Raw genomic sequence first — 19,397 nt, forward strand, 5'->3', positions numbered from 1 at the left:
GTAAAGAGGGGATGTGGAAAAAAGAAGAAAAAAAAGGGAAAAAAAAAGTAAAAAAAAAGTGCCAATTCGTTTTCTTTAACAACTTCGAACAACATGAACATTTTGAACAGTAGCTCCTTTCACTTTTCTCTGATTGAGAGTTATACAAAAACGAATAGAGCAGGTTTAGAAATCCCTTTTTAACCATCATTCCAACAAAAAGGTTAGCAATCACACTGACTTACCACTTAGCTCCTTTCTGAAAATAATAAAGAAAAAAAAATGCTCTATAGACCTATTAACACTTGTAATTCTTACACTTTAACATTTGTCAGGTTAAATTACAGTTCTTTTCCTGGTAGATTTGACTATAGATTTAGTCACCATAAGAGTCCAAAGATATGTTTAAATAATATGAGTCTTTGCTTGCGTGCTGTAGTGTAAATGTTAACAAATGCGGTACCTCAGCCTATCATATAGGCTACAGTTCGGCTATCAGGTTTGAAATTTCTTCTCGACAAATTTCTCAGCTTCTCGAGGGTGTTCGAAGGTGTACCTGATTCCTTCCACGATGATTGCCAATTTGGCTGGGTAGAACAGACTATAGTTTATCCCGGCGTTGCGTAGTTTGGCTTTCACTGGATTGAATGCGGCGCGTAGTTTGCCAACCTCTGGACACACATCTGGGAAGATGTGTACCGGGGATCCCTTATAGTAAAGACGGCCTTTATTCCTGGACAGCTTCAGAATTTTTTCCTTGTCAGAATAGTAGTGAAAACGGGCGATTATTGCTCGGGGCCTCTCTCCCGGTTTCGGCTTCGGCGCGAGCGTCCTGTGCGCACGGTCCACAGTCATACTGGAATCCCCCAAGTCATCGGCTCCGAATAGCTCCATCAGCAAGTCTTTAGTGAAACGAATTGGATTTCCCGCCTCCGCTCCTTCTGGAACCCCAACGAATCTTAAATTCTGTCGCCGACTTCGATTCTCCAAATCCATGCATTTTTCACGTATTCTCTTATGTTCTTTGGTCATGACTTCATGGGACTGTTCTATTGCGGTCACCCTGTCCATCGTTTCACTCAGTGCTTTCCCTATCTCCGTGCACTCACTCACCGATTCGGCCTGCGCTTTGTGTAAGGCAGCCAGCTCCTGAAAGATTTCCTCTCGCAGCGCGCGCATGTCTGCTTTCATCTCTTCTCGATTCTTTTGCATTTCCAGATGTAGGTTTTCAATTTGTGATTTAATGTCCTTAATCACAGCTTCTCTGTGTGTGTGCAGTTCTGCTCTAAGTGCACTTAGTGAAATAGGAGAATCATCGTGTTGCACATGTTCGTCCATTTTTCTTTCGCCACTTTCCACCTTCGTATTACGCTGATTCGTCGATGTAACTTTTTTGCACGAACTCGGTTTCATGTCAAAATATACGTAGCAAAGACTCCTTAACAAGACTGATAAAGGTTTGCACGACTGATTAGTCTATTGAGCAATTATTACTTATTTATTTGAGGAGCTCCCTTTCTCTGCTGCTCACTCCATGCGGGCGGAAGCGGAAGTCCTATAAATGCTGGTAACTGAATTCCTCCCAGTTAGCTGTAAAAAAAATCCGTAGAAATTGCAGCTGGGTTGCCAGTAACTTACTGTAGATTTAAATGTATGTTTTTTACTGGCAACATTTTGTTCAAAGTTAAATGAACATTGAACATTTACAAGTCTTTGTCTTTACAGAGTAAAACTAAAAAAACAGCATCAAGCAAAACATTTTGGAAAACAAAATCTGAAGCAAAAACAGAAAAAGGTTGATTATGATTTCTGGTTCCCAGAATGCTTTGCATGAGGCTGTTATTGTATGGTTTTATTCTGTAAAGATAAAGACTTGTTAATATTTAAAATTAATTTAACTTTGAACAAACTCTTGCCAGTAAATAACATACATTTAAATCTGCGGTGGATTACCGGCAACCCCCAGCTGCAATAACATTGTAGTTTCTACTGATTTTTTTACAGTGTATATCACTGAAAAATACCCTATATGGCAAAAAAATAAATATCATAATATTCAAAATATACAAAAAATTGCCCAACAATATATTTTGGATTTTTGTTTGTATATTTTTAAATATATTTTCAATGTAAATAAATTGTAAAGCATTAACAAATATATTTAGCCCACATTTCAATCCGAGGAAATATATTCATGTCATATTGTAAGGAAAAACTTTGTTTATGTTATGAAACTGTTAACATAAGAGTTTTGAAAAGGTTAAAATTAAATATATTTTCAACTTTAAAAATACAGTTTATAAAATTAACTTGTATTTAGCATATATTTAAAATATATATAAATAAATTTTTGCCGGATGGACTGTAAATGTATTTGCTTCTCCTTGAAATACATTTTGAAATATATGTTAACATATGAAGGCTACAACTAAATATATTTCAAAATTCAAAAATATATTCAATTGAGCATTACTTTTTTTACAAAATGTATTTAGCATATATTAATATATATTTCTGGCCAGATAAATTAATTTTTTTGCAGTATGGGACACATTTACATTAACAATAGGCCCACACAATTGTTCAATTACAGTTCACTTTTCCTTTGAGCAACTAACATTGATGATCAAACTGAACAATGCACACACATTGTAATATTGAAAAACAAAAACATTGTAAATGCACGACAATAAAATACATGAACAACTTAAAACAACAGGAACGTTTTGCATTGGACATTGCAGATGCAAAAAAAATCAGGTGGATGCTGCACATTTTAAACACATTAAGTCCTGCAGAAAAATGCTATATAAATGTAACAGATTAATATTATTGTTATCATTGGATTTGAACATGAAATACTTTCACTCATCACATTTTATTTTGTGGGTGAAGACTTCACTTGACCTTTCGGCGTGATCCTCTTCTTTTTTTTTTTTTTTTAAAGTGGAGCAACTAAAAAAAGATGATATACGACATACAAAAAATACAAAGTTTTTTATCCTCTAAAGTTAAACACACATTAGGAAGCAATTGAGGGATTTCCCGAATCAATATTGTTTTGTTCATTTTAAGATGGATTAAAGTCGGAGAATTAGTATTTTTTACACAAACTATATATTTGTAATCCTCATTGATTATTGTCGTGTGTGTGTTTGTAGGATGGTTTTACTCCTCTGGCCGTAGCTCTTCAGCAGGGTCATGATCAGGTTGTGTCTCTGCTCCTTGAGAATGACACTAAGGGTAAGGTACGGTTACCTGCCCTCCACATCGCCGCGCGCAAGGACGACACCAAAGCGGCAGCGCTACTCCTGCAGAACGATCACAATGCAGACATCGAATCCAAGGTACTGTCAGATCTTTCAGCAGACTTTCTATTGGTTTGTGTTCAGAACTCGATGGTGCTTGATGGTGCAGATTTCCACTTAACACACAATCTATGATAATACAGGTCAAATATGGTGGATTTAATTAATTTATCTGAATTTCTTTGTAAATTTTAGTACATTTACACTACACAAAGCGTCGTTCTGTCACATTCGTTGACAAACCACAGAAATATTAACAGTCCACTTTAGATCTCTGGCAGGTGCACCATCCAGTTAAGGCCTTAGTGTCATGTGATTTGTTATTTGGTGTTGCTCTTCACCGCGTGGTCAGCTTGATGCTCCCATTGTGACTTTGTGAACACTAATAAGATCATTCTCTCTCCTGCTCTGATGGTCTCTCTAGATGATGGTGAATAGAACAACAGAGGTATACACAAACAAAACACTGCACACCTGTCACTGCTGCTCCGCCCCCTCCTGCCCCGCCCCGCCCCTGTCTGTTGCTTTTTTATGCCTCAGTAGAATGATGCTTCTGTCACTAACGGGCAGCAGAAAACTAGCATGAAGTGAAAAGACCGGTGGAGGTCTGCAGCTGAGAGAGTTCTAACTTTACCATAATAACAATCAAACCCCACATGTTGTTTAGATGCACTGTTAAAGCGTTGCCTGACTGCTGCACTTTTTGTGCTTATCCAACATATGTCCACATGTCAGATATATGAAGCTCCTCAGCTGCAGAGTGTTGAGCTCATTCTGTCTCTTGCATGACTTTCCCCCCTTCACAGCAGGTGCCAGAAGAAACAGCTACTGATCTTCTCCTTTCATCTTTACTCTGATCATCCTTTTGTGTCTTCTAATCTTGTCTCCGCTGTTTGGTTCTCCTTATAGCTCTCACCTTTGTGTCCAATCTCATCACATCTCTTCTTTTCTTGTCTCCTCTCATCTCAGCCCTTATGTTCTTACCTCGTCTCATCTCAGCTCTTTTGGTCTCTTTACAGCTCTCATCTTTGTGTCTCATCTCATCTCGGCTCTTATGTTCTTACCGCTTAATGTCTCATCTCAGCTCGTTTGGTCTCCTTACAGCTCTCATCTTTGTGTCTCATCACATCTCTTCTTGTCTCATCTCATCTAGGCTCTTATGTTTTACCTCTTATCGTCTCATCTGAGCTCTTTTGGTCTCCTTATAGATCTCATATTTATGTCCCATCTCATCTCATCTAATCTCATCTCATCTCATCTTGGCTCTTATGTTCTTACCGCTTATTGTCTCATCTCAGCTCTTTTTGGTCTCCTTACAGCTCTCATCTTTGTGTCTCATCACATCTCTTCTTGTCTCATCTCATCTAGGCTCTTATGTTTTACCTCTTATCGTCTCATCTGAGCTCTTTTGGTGTCCTTATAGATCTCATATTTATGTCCCATCTCATCTCATCTAATCTCATCTCATCTCATCTTGGCTCTTATGTTCTTACCGCTTATTGTCTCATCTCAGCTCTTTTTGGTCTCCTTACAGCTCTCATCTTTGTGTCTCATCTCATTACATCTAATCTCTTCTTGTCTCATCTCATCTCATCTTGGCTCTTACCTCTTATTGTCTCATCTCATTTCTTTTGGTCTCATTACAGCTCTCATCTTTGTGTCTCATCTCATTACATCTAATCTCTTCTTGTCTCATCTCATCTAATCTCATCTTGGCTCTTATGTTCTTAACTCTTATTGTCTCATCTCAGCTCTTTTGATTTCCTTACAGCTCTCATCTTTGTGTCTCATCTCATCACATCACATCTAGTCTCTTCTTGTCTCATCTCATCTAGGCTCTTATGTTTAAACCTCTTATCATTTCATCATAGCTCTTTTGGTCTCCTTATAGATCTCATCTTTATGTCCCATCTAATCTCTTCTTGTCTTGTCTTATCTCATCTCATCTTGACTCTTATGTTCTTACCGCTTATTGTCTCATCTCAGCTCTTTTTGGTCTCCTTACAGCTCTCATCTTTGTGTCTCATCTCATTACATCTAATCTCTTCTTGTCTTGTCTTATCTCATCTCATCTTGGCTCTTATGTTCTTACCGCTTATTGTCTCATCTCAGCTCTTTTTGGTCTCCTTACAGCTCTCATCTTTGTGTCTCATCTCATTACATCTAATCTCTTGTCTCATCCCATCTCATCTTGGCTCTTACCTCTTATTGTCTCATCTCATTTCTTTTGGTCTCATTACAGCTTTCATCTTTGTGTCTCATCTCATTACATCTAATCTCTTCTTGTCTCATCTCATCTAATCTCATTTTGGCTCTTATGTCTTAACTCTTATTGTCTCATCTCAGCTCTTTTGATTTCCTTACAGCTCTCATCTTTGTGTCTCATCTCATCACATCACATCTAATCTCTTCTTGTCTCATCTCATCTAGGCTCTTATGTTTAAACCTCTTATCATTTCATCATAGCTCTTTTGGTCTCCTTATAGATCTCATCTTTATGTCCCATCTAATCTCTTCTTGTCTTGTCTTATCTCTTCTCATCTTGGCTCTTATATTCTTACCTCTTATTGTCTCAGCTCTTTTAATCTCCTTACAGCTCTCATCTTTTTGTCTCGTCTCATCACATCCAATCTCTTCTCATCTCATCTAGGTTGTTATGTTTTTACCTCTTATTGTCTCATCAAAGCTCTTTTGGTCTCCTTATAGATCTCATCTTTATGTTCCATCTCATCTCTTCTTGTCTTATCTCTTCTCATCTAGGTTCTTATGTTCTTACCTCTTATTGTCTCATCTCAGCTCTTTTGGTCTCCTTACAGCTCTCATCTTCTGTGTCTCATCTCATCTCATCTCATCACATCTAATCTCTTCTTGTCTCATCTCGGCTCTCTTTTTACCTCATAGCATCTCATCATAGCTCTTTTGGTCACCTTACAGCTCTCATCTTTGTGTCGCATCTCATCACATCTCTTCTTGTCTCATCTCATCTCATCTCATCTTGGCTCTTATATTCTTACCTCTTATTGTCTCAGCTCTTTTAATCTCCTTACAACTCTCATCTTTTTGTCTCGTCTCATCACATCGAATCTCTTCTCATCTCATCTAGGTTCTTACGTTTTTACCTCCTTTTTGTCTCATCTCAGCTCTTTTGGTCTCCTTACAGCTCTCCTCTTTGTGTCTCATCTCATCACATCTAATCTCTTCTGGTCTCATCTCGGCTCTTATATTTTTACCTCATAGCATCTCATCATAGCTCTTTTTGTCTCCTTACAGCTCTCATCTTTGTGTCTCATCACATCTCATCTCATCTCATCTCATCTTGGCTCTTATGTTCTTACCTCTTAGTGTCTCAGCTCTTTTAATCTCCTTACAGCTCTCATCTTTTTGTCTCATCTCATCACATCTCTTCTTGTCTCATCTCATCTAGGTTCTTATGTTTTTACCTCTTATTGTCTTATCATAGCTCTTTTGGTCTCCTTATAGATCTCATCTTTGTGTCTCATCTCATCTTTTCTCATCTCATCTAGGCTCTTATGTTTTTACCTCTTATCGTCTCATCTCAGCTCTTTTGGTCTCCTTATAGATCTCATCTTTATGTCTCTTCTTGTCACATCTCTTGTCATCTTGGCTCTTATGTTCTTACCTTTTATCGTCTCATCTCAGCTCTTTTGATCTCCTTACAGCTCTCATCTTTGTGTCTCATCTCATCGCGGATCTTTTGTTTTACCTCTTATCATCTCAGCTCTTTTGGTCTCCTTATATATCTCATCTTAATGTCCCATCTCATCTCATCTTGGCTCTTATGTTCTCCATAATCTGTCTTCTCTTGCTGGCTTTTATATTCTTATTTTGGCTCTCATCTTACTGTTGCCTCTGTTTTGTATTGTTCTCTTCTCAACTCTTCTGATCTCTTCTCATCTGATCTCTTCTCTTTGCCATTTCATCTTGTCTCATCTCAGCTGATTTGGTCTCATTATAGCTATCATCTTTGTGTCTCCTCTCATCACAAATCTTCTGCATTCGTCTTATCTACTTTTTGTTTATTTCTTCTCTCTTTTGGCTCTCATGACAGGTCTTCTCTCATTGTCTTTTCTTCTTATTTTCGCTCTTGTCTCATCATTTTATATTTTATTATCTTTCATTTCTTCTCTTCACATCTGATCTCTCCTCTTGTCATTTCTTTCTCATCTCTTCTCACAGTCCGCATGGCTGCCAGAATTGTTCCAGCTGTCCTGTAACTTGTTAACAGCTCAGATTTGCACTGCATGACATATATCGAGTATTAACCACTGACAGTCTTTAGGCAATAACAGAGTCTGACTTTAATCAAAAGCTAAAACTGGACTCTCAAAACCCCTGAGGTCTGTTTACTTCTGTTAAGATGTGTGTAATATGTAGCTCAATAATATGTACTGACCTTTACTTTTAAATATAAGAAATATTAGAACACTCATTCTAATGATATGGATAAAACTGCACATGCAGTGCATTGTATGCATGTTTGCACAACTGGAATCATGGGTCCATCTAAAGCTTTCTGTCTTTCTGTATGTTAATTCACATTTGCTGAGGGTTTCGGAGGCTATAGGCTTCATTCATCTGAGGAAAGCACATCCTTCCTATAGCTTCATGGCACCATATAAACTAATTGGTTTAACATAATAACATAATGGTTAACATGACATGAAACCCTGAATTGGCTTGATTGGGTTTGGTGCAAAGGATGAAATCAGCTGAAGGATGTGTGCTCCCAACTGTATCTGTGCAGATCTCTCATGATTTACTTCACCACACCTGACCTGATCTCCTATGTTGAGGATGAGGTCAGGTCAGGTGATCAGAGGTCAAGACCCTCAGAGTTCAGCATGTGACATGTTGACCCCTGTGCTTTATTTCTCTTTATCTCTCTCTCTCTTTAGAGTGGTTTTACTCCTCTACACATAGCAGCTCACTATGGAAACATCAATGTAGCGACGCTGCTCCTGAACCGTGGGGCGGCTGTAGATTTCAAAGCACGGGTAAGAAAAGCCAGCTGATGCTCAGTAAAGGAATATGAGGACTTCATGTATGTAGCAGCGATAGTAGAGTCAGGGCACGACTGTTGAAAACACCTCATATGTTTAATCATGGACTGAATTTGATGCCAAGAAGCTTAGTTGTATAAGCTTTGATTTCTGATCATTTTGATGTTTTATCATCATACCATGCTCGTCCCACACATACACATAAATGGGAAATCCATTTTATAAAAAAAAAATTGAAATATATCACAATGTTTTTTTCAAAAATGTAAGCTCAGATATTGACTAAACTCATGTCGTAACAGTACAGATTTAAAGCTAATTAAGCCCTATTATTTTCACTCTGTTGCATGAAATTTTTTGAGGAGCTCCAATGCAATGTTTCTTGTTGCATCCATGGGCGTCGAAAGTCCAAAACATTTACTGGAGTAGATGCTATTTTCCTATATCCTGGTGCCTTTTAATTAAACAATTGCTTTTATAGCCTAAAAGGTTTGTTTCGCGGGTGTTTAAATTATATGGACTCTAAATGAGCAAAGTGGAATGGATTTAAGGAGGCAGCAGTGTGGAAGTCAAGGCTGTAGATAAAATGCGGAACTAAATTTAATATATTAGGGGATTTTGCAATTGTTGTCCAAAGAAGTGGATTTTTTTTCAAAATGAAAGTTTTATGCCACAAAAGCTTGTGTTCACTTAGAAGGTTTTGCAGCAAAAACATGCAAATTTGATGGGGTAAAAGCTTTGTTGTGCACACACCCCTTACAAACTAGTGACATTTTTGTTGCTGTTAAAATGAAATTGCTAAACCTAAACATAAGAGCCTAATTCGGCAAAAACATGTCAGCAATTAGAGGGTTTTGAAACCTTTTATTTTGTAACAGAGCTGAATACACGATTACAATGTAGGATCCATTAGACCAAGGGTGTCAAACTCAAGGCCCGCGGGCCAAATCCGGCCCGCCCCCTCATTTCATCTGGCCCGCGAGAGTTTACAAATTATGTTAATTATGTGGCCAGCGAGAGCTTACAGAACATTTTATTGTTTTATTTTTTGCAGGTTATTTCCTACTTTGAATTTTTTTAGCAGCCACCAAAACAAATTTTTGTCCCACCAAAGTATTTTTGTAATTTAATTATAGTGTTAATGTTGATGATTGCGTGAGAAAGAACGAGCAGTGCTCCGCACGCGCGCACTGCTAGAGTGGCCGTGTCTTAATGAGAAGGCTGCAGTGTCTGGAAGTCGCATTTCCAGGCTGCATACGTCATCAAGACTCAGAATATTAACAATTATAAAGTTAAATATTATTCTTCGTTTATAGTAAATAGTTGTAATATGCGTATGACTTGCTAATGTAATGGTCAGTTAACTTAAATAAACCAGGCTTGATGACGCTGCATATGCGACCTCCGCAGGCTGCAGCCTTTGAATTTAGAAACATACAGTATCTGCTCGTTCTTTCTCTCCCTCTCTCGCGCACGCTCACGCGCATCCAGCGAGAGAATGTTTTCCATCTCGTTTACAGAAATGTTTCGCGATGTCCAGCTGGGATTAGTTTACAACGCGTATTCCGCTAAATACACGAACTATGACTCATCTGAACCAATAACTTTTAATAAACGATTGAAACGATCTCCTACAACACTGAACTCATGAGACGTCAGTCAATCAGACACTTAAAGCCAGGTAAAAAATCACAGCATATTGTGATGGAGATTGTAAAACTCTTTATCTAAAAATGCCTCTCATTTTCTTACCTGCACAATGAAGGATAACAGAACATTTTGAGTGTACTAACATACTGTATACAACATGTGTTTTTGTCACCACAATTATTTTTAAAAATAATCTGTAGAATAGTTGTACTCTATACACTTTGTCATTATTTGCCTGGGCTTCTACTTCAAAGCTAGGTATTAATTTAGTTATTAACAAAACCAATAGTAACCATACTTGTTTGAGGAGTCAAATACGCATCTTCCATGTCTAGTTTGCCGCTTGAACATTTTGAGTTTACTCGCTTCATTCGCGCGAAAAAGTCAGTGTGAAATTCTAGTCATCGAGACATTAATGCGGAAAATTGCGTCATGGGAGGGGCTTCTGCGATTCCACTAGCATCCTGTAATCACGTCACTATTAGAGCAAGCTCCTGATTGGTTAACGCGGCACGTTTTTCCGCCAAAGTTTAAATTTTTCAACTCGCGCGTTTGCTGCGGCAACGCTCAATTTGTGCAACACGCCTCATTCGCGCTGCAAGACCTCCTGACGTGCGTCAACGTGTCTTCACATTGACTTAACATTGAAATCACCCACTCTTGCAGCATTAGAGAGTAGAGGTCTTCTCGGGTCCAAAGAAATGTACCCGACTCGAAATTACCCGAATGCATAAATATATATTTTTAAAGAAAGACCCGACACGAGGCAAACCCGAGAAAAAAATTAGACCTGAGTCCGGCCCGACCCAGTGGCAATTTTTTTAACCCGACTTGACCTAATTGTAAATGGCACCGATGTGTGTGCAGTATATAGCCCAACATGTCATGCACCACCAAAGGACTTGATGCACACACGCGAGGTGTCCATTCGGCAAAAGACATTCATTTTAAAATAAAGGTGAAACCTTTAAAATCCGTGAAACTTTTAGACCCGAACCGGGTCAGGTCTTGGGTCGGACCTCAGGTTTTTGGATCTAAGTGGACCCGTTAAGCCCTTTAATAGAGAATGAGAGGGCACATACAGAGAGAACATGTCTTCATGTGGATGTGTGTTTCTCCACAGCTGTTAGTGTCCCTCCATTATAACACACACACGTAAACATACTGTACTCATAGGCTGTAACTGTACTCCTCCTTGACTCTCAGTCCAAGTGAAATCTAAATCCTCAGATCTGAACTTGTGACTTCATGTTGTGAATAATATACTGTACAAGAATCATTAGGCTACATGCATTAGTGTGCACTGCATCCATCCTGTAAACATAAACACTGGATGATTCAGTAAAAACTCTCCCACCATCGTCCACCAAATTCACTTCAACTGTCCCGAACAGTTGTGGTTCCTCACAACACCTGTTAGGTCATATCTGTCAGATTGTATGGACAATGAATGTGTCCTAGAATAAATAAAAGCTTTGAACACTTTTGCTTTATTGTTTTTACCTCACCACCAGAGGATCACAATTTTGCAACATTAGCCTTCGGGTGGGTACCGATATTAAAAAAAAATGCTAAGCAGTGGTTTACTGTACAGTATGCTGTCTGGTTAAGACTTATGTGAGCTGTCACTAGAGGGCGCTTTAGTTCAGTATGCATATATTAGATCTGTGCTTATGCAGCTCAAATGTGCAACATCATTCAAATAATAAAGGTGGAAAATGTATCACTTAACCATTACCTGATAATATGCTTATATTTAATCAGCAACAAATACAGACACAATAAGACCCAATAAAAAAAGCAGTATGCAATTGAGAAGATATTAGTAACATAACTATTGAACACAGATAAGTACAGTAAAGTAGGCAAAGATCAACTTTGCCAAAATAAAATGAATAAAATAAAAGTTCATGACTTTAGTGTCATTATTTTATTTTTGCAGAATGACATCACACCTCTTCATGTGGCATCGAAACGAGGAAACGCCAACATGGTCAGACTCCTGCTCGAGAGAGGATCCCGAATCGATGCCAGAACCAAGGTCAGTGCACAGTAAATGGTCCGAACACGTGAACTTGTTCTGTTCTAGCTCTATATTTATGTAATCAGAGGAAGTGAGCACATGTTTCCTCACTACTACTATTGCACAATATACTGTGGACATTGTATATAAAAGACCTGCATATCACATTTGATAAGAAAAGCATTACGTTGTTGCTCACAGGATGTATTTTGTAATGTATGTGGAATGTATTGGCAAAAATACGGCAGGGAAACATTGACGTTTGATTTTAATAAATGATAACAGCCGCAGAGCTCATGTTTTGTGTTTGGCACGGGTGTTGAAGAGGAATCAGATGCAGATGTTTTAGTTCATTCAGTTTTGTTCTAGTAGTCTCTTTAGAGTTAAAAAACAACGTGAATGTGAGCTGATGATTTACCATCGTGTGTTTGTCTTTCACCTGCAGGATGGACTGACACCTTTACACTGTGGAGCGAGGAGCGGTCATGAACAAGTAGTTGAGATGTTGCTCGATCGTGGAGCCCCCATCCTTTCCAAGACAAAGGTACTACCATCCCCAACCGGCCTTAAAGGAAAACACCACCTTTTTTCAATATTTTACTATGTTCACACCTCAATTTAGATGAATTAATACATTCCTGTCTTTATTCAATGCGTGCAGTTCATCTTTGCACAGCGCGTCGTGAATGTGTTAGCATTTAGCCTAGCCCCATTCATTCCTTAGGATCTATACAGGGATGAATTTAGAAGCCACCAAACAATTCCATATTTTCCCTATTTAAAGACTGTTGTACACGAGTAAGTATGGTGGCACAAAATAAAACGTAGCGATATTTCAAGCGGATAAAAAAATGCGAACTATATTGTATGGCGGAAGAGCACTTAATTGACCTTTCGCCGGCCCCTCCCCCAAAACGGCCATTGTCCAATCACACATCACAGCAACCGTTACTATGCGAGCACCTCCGACAACCATTCACGCCTGCAGCGTTTGTAAGCGGTGCATTCAATGGATAAAACATTGTGGACTGCCCCATTCAGTTTAATGTTACGAACATTTACGAAGCATAAATACGTCTGCACAAAGGTGAGGCTTATAGCTAACTAGTTACAGTGTGGTCTAGATCTACTAACTAGAGGCAAGAACACAAATTGGACCAAAGTTATGATTTCCATGAATATAATTGCCAGAATGTTAACCTACTCTCTATGCTAAATTAAGTTATTTTGCCAACATTAGTTAACATGTTAGCTAACGCTAGCTACATTAGCTGCTGTTGTGTTGGGACTTTCAGCTCCCCAACTTTATTTTTCGTCAGTTTACGACAAAGTCGAACATATCGCCCTTAACAATCAACTTTAAAAAATTTGTTTTTATCTTTCATGTAGCATTTTATGAACGGAAAACCTACCCCTGAGTTTCCCAATCCCGTAAATGCTGTGCAATTTTATTATATTATACGTTTTATTTATTATATTATCTGTCCTGCAACTTTAAAGACAAAACAATTTCCTATTTGTGAAATCTATCACCATAAATAAAACATTATGATTCTCAAAACGGCTATCCTCAAAACAACAGACAGAGAAATGTTAGTTAACTGTTAGCTTTGAATGGCTTTGAAACACACGTAGGTTTAGCTAGCCAACATACCCTTTTATTTTAACAAAATAGCTACTCGCAATAGACATTAATAGATACCATATGAAAGATAACTTACTCGGCAGTGCAAGAGCATGACTGGTCCACAAGGCTGTGCTGGTTGCATTTGAGTTACCGGTCATGTGGTTTCTCATTTCTTGCGTGAGACCGGTAAGCATAAGCCTCGATAGTAGTCGTGTCTCCTTCATTGCATATTTTTATATTTTGAATATATCCCTCCACTGCATACTGTAACCCCTTTTGCCTCGATCTGGAGGAAATCGCGGCGGTATTGCTCCAAAAAATGTCACTGACACGCACGGGTATATCGCTTTCCGTCATGGCAATCTGTCACGCTGGTCATTTGTTTGTCGGAAGTAGCAACAGTAACTAAGGGGGGCTGGGCTCGGCGAAAGGCTAATTTGCAGCACTTCGACCTCGGCACAGTAATATTGATTAAAGTGCTGCAAACCTAGTGCTCTTCCACCATACAATATAGTTTTATAAATTTTATTAAATTAATAAATTATTTTATTTAGTGCCACCATACTTACTCATGTAACTACTCATGTAACAGTCTTTAAATAGGGAAAACATGGAAGCGTTTGGTGGCTTCTAAATTCATCCCTGTTTGGATCCTAAGGAACAAATGGGGCCAGGCCAAATGCCAACACATCCACGATGCGCTGTACAAAGATTAAGTGCACAGATTAAAAAAAGATATGTATGTATTAATTCGTCTAAGTTGGGGTAAAAACATAGTAAAATATTGAAAAACTGTGGTGTGTTCCTTTAAGTACAAATTCACTTATACTTGATATTTTGGTCTAAAAACTAGACTTATTTTCTTAGATCATTTTGCTCATCAAGAAAATACATCTTAAATTAAGATTTTTTTTTAATTTGTACTGTAAACAAGACAAAAATACCAAGTAAGAAAGGCATTTTGCAGTGTCTATATGATGCAAAGTAAAAATGAAGAAGTGAAAGTTATTCAGACCTAAAGATTTCAACACAACCTAAATCTGTGCATGTTTTTGTTTCAACAGAACGGTCTCTCGCCGCTACACATGGCAACACAAGGAGATCACTTAAACTGTGTTCAGCTCTTGCTCCATCATGACGTGCCCGTGGATGATGTCACCAACGATTATCTGACCGCGCTGCACGTCGCTGCCCACTGTGGACACTACAAAGTTGCCAAGGTCCTTGTGGACAAGAAGGCCAATCCCAACGCCAAAGCACTGGTAAGTGTACGGTTAGATTTAACGCACTTGAACTGTAGGGCAGTATAATGCACCCAGAGCTTTATGTGTTTTCTCAGCATCAGGTCTCACAGCTAGACTGGAACACATACTCAGGCTTAGATTTAATGTGTTATTGTGTTCTTGTTGAGCCTAATTCAAACTGATCTGACAAACACTAACAAACGCCAACAAGCTGGTGGGAGCAGCATGAAACCCCTGTTGCCATTTGTTGCAGTTGGTTTTAAACAGAACAGAACATTGATGCTATTTGTTGGGTGGTCTATGAGTACAGTTTTTAAGTCTACAGTTCTGAATGTTTATTTCAAAATACCCAGACGTGACAGGTGTGCATTGAATCTTGGGATAGCCAAGACTGTGAAGAATCCATCTATGGAGACTTGGAATTGGCACAACCTTCGTCTTGGCTCGGTGACGTCATTGGCCTTTAAATAAGGCCTTCGAAGGATGCAGCCCCTGAATTGGGATGATCATGCACCCTGCCGGCCTATTTCTCCATGTTCCTAGTTCTCATGGACTTAATCTCCCAGAATCCTCCACACTCCCTCACCTGTTCTTTGTCTGTAATCATCCTCACCTGTCAGCCATCTCCCTCATCTATTATTTAAGGTCACTCCGTTTGCCCCTTTGGTGTTCAGTAAACACTGACGCATTCACTCAACACTAAAAACACAGTCATGGCTCTGAATCTGATCTCTTACAAAAGTTCTTCACAAAAATTGAATTAACTCAGCGTTTAGCTGAAAGTTTGAGAGGTGATAAGAGAACAAATGAAGGTAGGATGAAACAGGTTTTTTTTTAAAGCGGAGCATCTTTCATTTGATATATTATGTTTATTTAAAGATCATTTTTCTGTAAGGCATTAAACTAAAACTGGGTGGCAACTTTAAAAGAAATTATTTGTTCCACACTTCAACAGTTGCACAATATAAATGTTAATGTATAAATTAGATGAATGTTGATTTATGAAAATAAACACCACAGTCTTAAATCAATTTCATTGTGTCTTTGCTGCATCTGTGTTGGTTGGGAACTGCGCTCTGTTTTTAGCCACACTTGATTCTGAGGAACTACTTTGTTTGGCGGAAGAGTAATATTTGTACTAATATAATTACATCTTATTTGTGTTTTATTTTATGAAATCCTGCTATGCATATGAAGTACCTGTTTAAAGACACACTATGCAGTTATTTTACCTTAATATAACAGCTTCAAAGTTATTTCAGTCGTAAACAAAGTAATAGTAGGGCGAATCATCCTCCTGTTGAAGCTCGGGGAGGACGCCACTAACAAAACCACCAATGCAAGCTTGAGAGAACCGCCCCTGACAAATCTCGCGAGAATCACGACTTGCTTTACGGCAACAACGTCACACACGTTATGCTTGTTAGACTTCGTGTGGCGCTGCAAGAACCGACCGCCGGATGACGTCAAAGTACCGCGAGAATGATCCGAGACGGCACTTTGAAGTCATCCGGCTGTCGGTTCTTGCAGCGCTGCATGAAGTCGATCAAGCCTATAACAACAACGGCACATGCGAATTTGAGACGTGAGGCTAAACGACTTAAAAGTTAAGAAAGCGTGTCAGAAGTGAGTAGGAAAAGAGAATCTGACCGCGTTAGAAACCGGACAAGAGTCCCACTCGGTCAGGCTTTTACTTGTTGGCGTGAGCTAAAAGACAGCACTGGATGGGATGCTGATCTGTCGATCTTGTTGATGGACTAGTAAGTAAATCTCTCATTTGTAAACTTGTTTGCGGTCTATGTTGTATGTTGTTGCGCTTGCTTGTAGTATGTCATGCGATTATCATGACAACCGTTGTCAATATCTCACATAATTATCAGGACATAAATAAGCCTAGAGGTTGTAAATAGTGTAAACATGCACAATTTGCAAACTATTATGATAAATAGCAATAATCATGTATAGTGACATTATAACGAACAACGTTATGAAATAATGCATTGTACATAATTACCTTTGTCATGGCATTTTGTAATGTTTACTTGTGATTTAGCTGCAATCATGTAAAAATGTTATAAGCTAACAAACGCGGTACTTTATTATTATATGCCTACTCTACACTTGGAATAAACTTCTTATATGGCTATTACCATCATCTGTAGTTTAGTAGACTACGCAGTAGCCTAATATTTGTATGAAATTGTGAAACATTACGTGGTCATTATCTTCGGAGTACTAGAGTGGGAAATTACGACAGTTGCAAGTATTCTCTAGCGACTCTAGGGGTCGCTGTTTGACAAAAACGCCGTAAATGCATAGAGCGGCTTTAATAAAAACAATAAGCCCCGCGAAGCATTGGTGTTAGTGCATTTTATAACAGCCTAAAACTGCTTTAGCTGTTCTAAAATGCACTGGTAACCCACTGCTTCTTGGGGCTTATTGCTTTATTAACTCTTTCCCCGCCATTGAAGAATTATCTCGTCCATAAAGAGAAAACATTTCCCTGCCAATGACGCTTTCCTGACGAATTTTTACGGTAATCTGTATTCTGTTATTATCCACTAGATACCGCTAGACAATTTATAAAAAACTGAAGCAAAAAGTATTTTACAAATTTTAAACTCTGTGTATGTTTGATAATCATTCTGAATCCGATCTATAACAAAATTCCTTTTTGAGCTTTTTGCTCAAAATTTTGTATTTTTGAAGAAACCTACCCATATGTAAGAGGTTATAAAAAAAGAATAAATAAAATGTTTTTTCCTGTTTTTTTAAGCAGAGTGTCTGTTCTTTTATTTGATATATTTGTATGTTTATATATTTTTAGAAGAAGGCATTTTGTGAAACTTTTGTTTAAATCACAAAAAAATGCTGACAGGCAAATAAAAAACAAGGCTGGCGTGGAATGGGTTAAAGGGATAGTTGAAAATTTACACACCCTCAAGTTGTTATAGATCTGTATACATTTCTGTGTCCTGCTGAACACAAATGAAGATATTTTAAGTAATGTTTGTAGCCAAACTGTTTTAAGCACCATTAACTTCCATAGTATTTTTCTTTCCTACTATAGAAGTCAATGGTGCTCCTGTTTTTTGCTTGATTACATATATCCGCATTTGTGTCCAGCAGAATAAAGAAATGTATACAAGTTTGTAACAGTAAGTAAATAATAACAGATTTTTCATTAATGGTAAACTATCCCTATAATTTATTGGAGCGGTTTCCCTGACAGGGATTAGACTAGTGCAAGACTAAAATAAATGTAAGAGCTGTCCAAGCTGAAAACAACTTGCACTGACATATCTTAACATACATAAATGTCTTTTGTTTTGCATCAGCATGAACATAAGTAATGTTTTAAGTAAGGCAAGTTTGTTAAAACTAGTTATATTTTCTAATTAAACTAAAGCCTAGTCCTGGTCTAAGATAATCCCTGTCCAGAAACAACCCTATTATGTTTCTGTAGAGTGTCTAGGCTAATGGGTTAAAAAAGTCACTTAACTTAATCGTCACCATTCTCTACCCCTAAAAACCTAAACATAAAATCCTATTGTTACTTCAGGGCCAGCAAAGATGTTCAACCAAAAACATATTCTGTCCTAATGGATCTGTCCTAAAATTCTTCATTTTTTTCTTTTGCATCCAGCATAGATGATCCAATATTGGTTTTATATGTAAAACATTTGGAGTTGTGTATGAGAAACACATTTTCTTTCTGCACAGCACTGTGGTGATCTGTTAAAAAAAGTCTTTTGGCAAAGTGTGCAGTGCATACTGTCATACTCTGAAGTAATGGTTACAGACCGGGCGTGTCGCTGCAGTTTAGGAGGAAAAAAACGGAAGGAGGAGAGAAAGCTGTAGAAACTTGCCAAGCATTGAGCAGCAACAGCCACGTGTGTTCAAACAAAGCTTTGTTCATTCGCTTAACTTTATGTCGTCAGGTTATGGGGAAAGCCAACTGGATTCTTGTTAGATGAAGTTAAAGACACTTAAATCTTTCATTTTTTCTTTTGCTGTGTAGAATGGTTTCACTCCGCTTCACATCGCTTGCAAGAAGAACAGAATTAAAGTGATGGAGCTTCTGTTGAAACACGGAGCGTCCATACAGGCTGTAACTGAGGTAAGAGAGACATTTCTTTATCTTTATTTTTGTCTTGTTTTCCAGTACAATCAAGTAGATACATTTAGATGCATCTAGGCTAGACATTACTTTTAGGAATGGTAGGAAACTATTTCATATAAAAATGATATATAGTGCAATGCAATATTTGCCTTTGTTATTCGATTTTCTTCTCAATAACAAATCTCTTGTTTTTAGGATGTTTAAAAAAAGTTTGCAGAAGTTAATATCTAATATGTAGGCAATTATCTTTGTCAAATGAGTACATCTGCAGAACAAAAGTGTGTGAGGTTCCAATCAGACACATATACCTGCTAATCAGACTATGCAAGCATGACATCATCTAATTAATATTCATGAGTCAGTGAATGGTGTTTTAAGATACATCCCCTACACTGCAAAAAATGAATGTCTTACCAAGTATT

At 38.0% G+C, this 19,397-nt stretch overlaps 1 protein-coding gene across 1 annotated transcript in view; it reads left to right on the top strand.

Moving 5' to 3' along the window:
- The window catches only part of ank3b (ankyrin 3b), a 134,584-nt gene that overhangs the window by 44,707 nt on the left and 70,480 nt on the right, over window positions 1-19,397 (top strand). Inside the window, exons 6-11 of the mRNA XM_073866709.1 lie at window positions 3,141-3,326; window positions 8,204-8,302; window positions 11,901-11,999; window positions 12,427-12,525; window positions 14,673-14,870; window positions 18,874-18,972. Of these exons, the coding sequence (XP_073722810.1) occupies window positions 3,141-3,326; window positions 8,204-8,302; window positions 11,901-11,999; window positions 12,427-12,525; window positions 14,673-14,870; window positions 18,874-18,972 (780 nt within the window). The remainder of the gene's footprint in view (window positions 1-3,140; window positions 3,327-8,203; window positions 8,303-11,900; window positions 12,000-12,426; window positions 12,526-14,672; window positions 14,871-18,873; window positions 18,973-19,397) is intronic.

This window comes from Misgurnus anguillicaudatus, chromosome 4 (genome assembly GCF_027580225.2).
Source record: "Misgurnus anguillicaudatus chromosome 4, ASM2758022v2, whole genome shotgun sequence".
Lineage (NCBI taxonomy): Eukaryota > Metazoa > Chordata > Actinopteri > Cypriniformes > Cobitidae > Misgurnus > Misgurnus anguillicaudatus.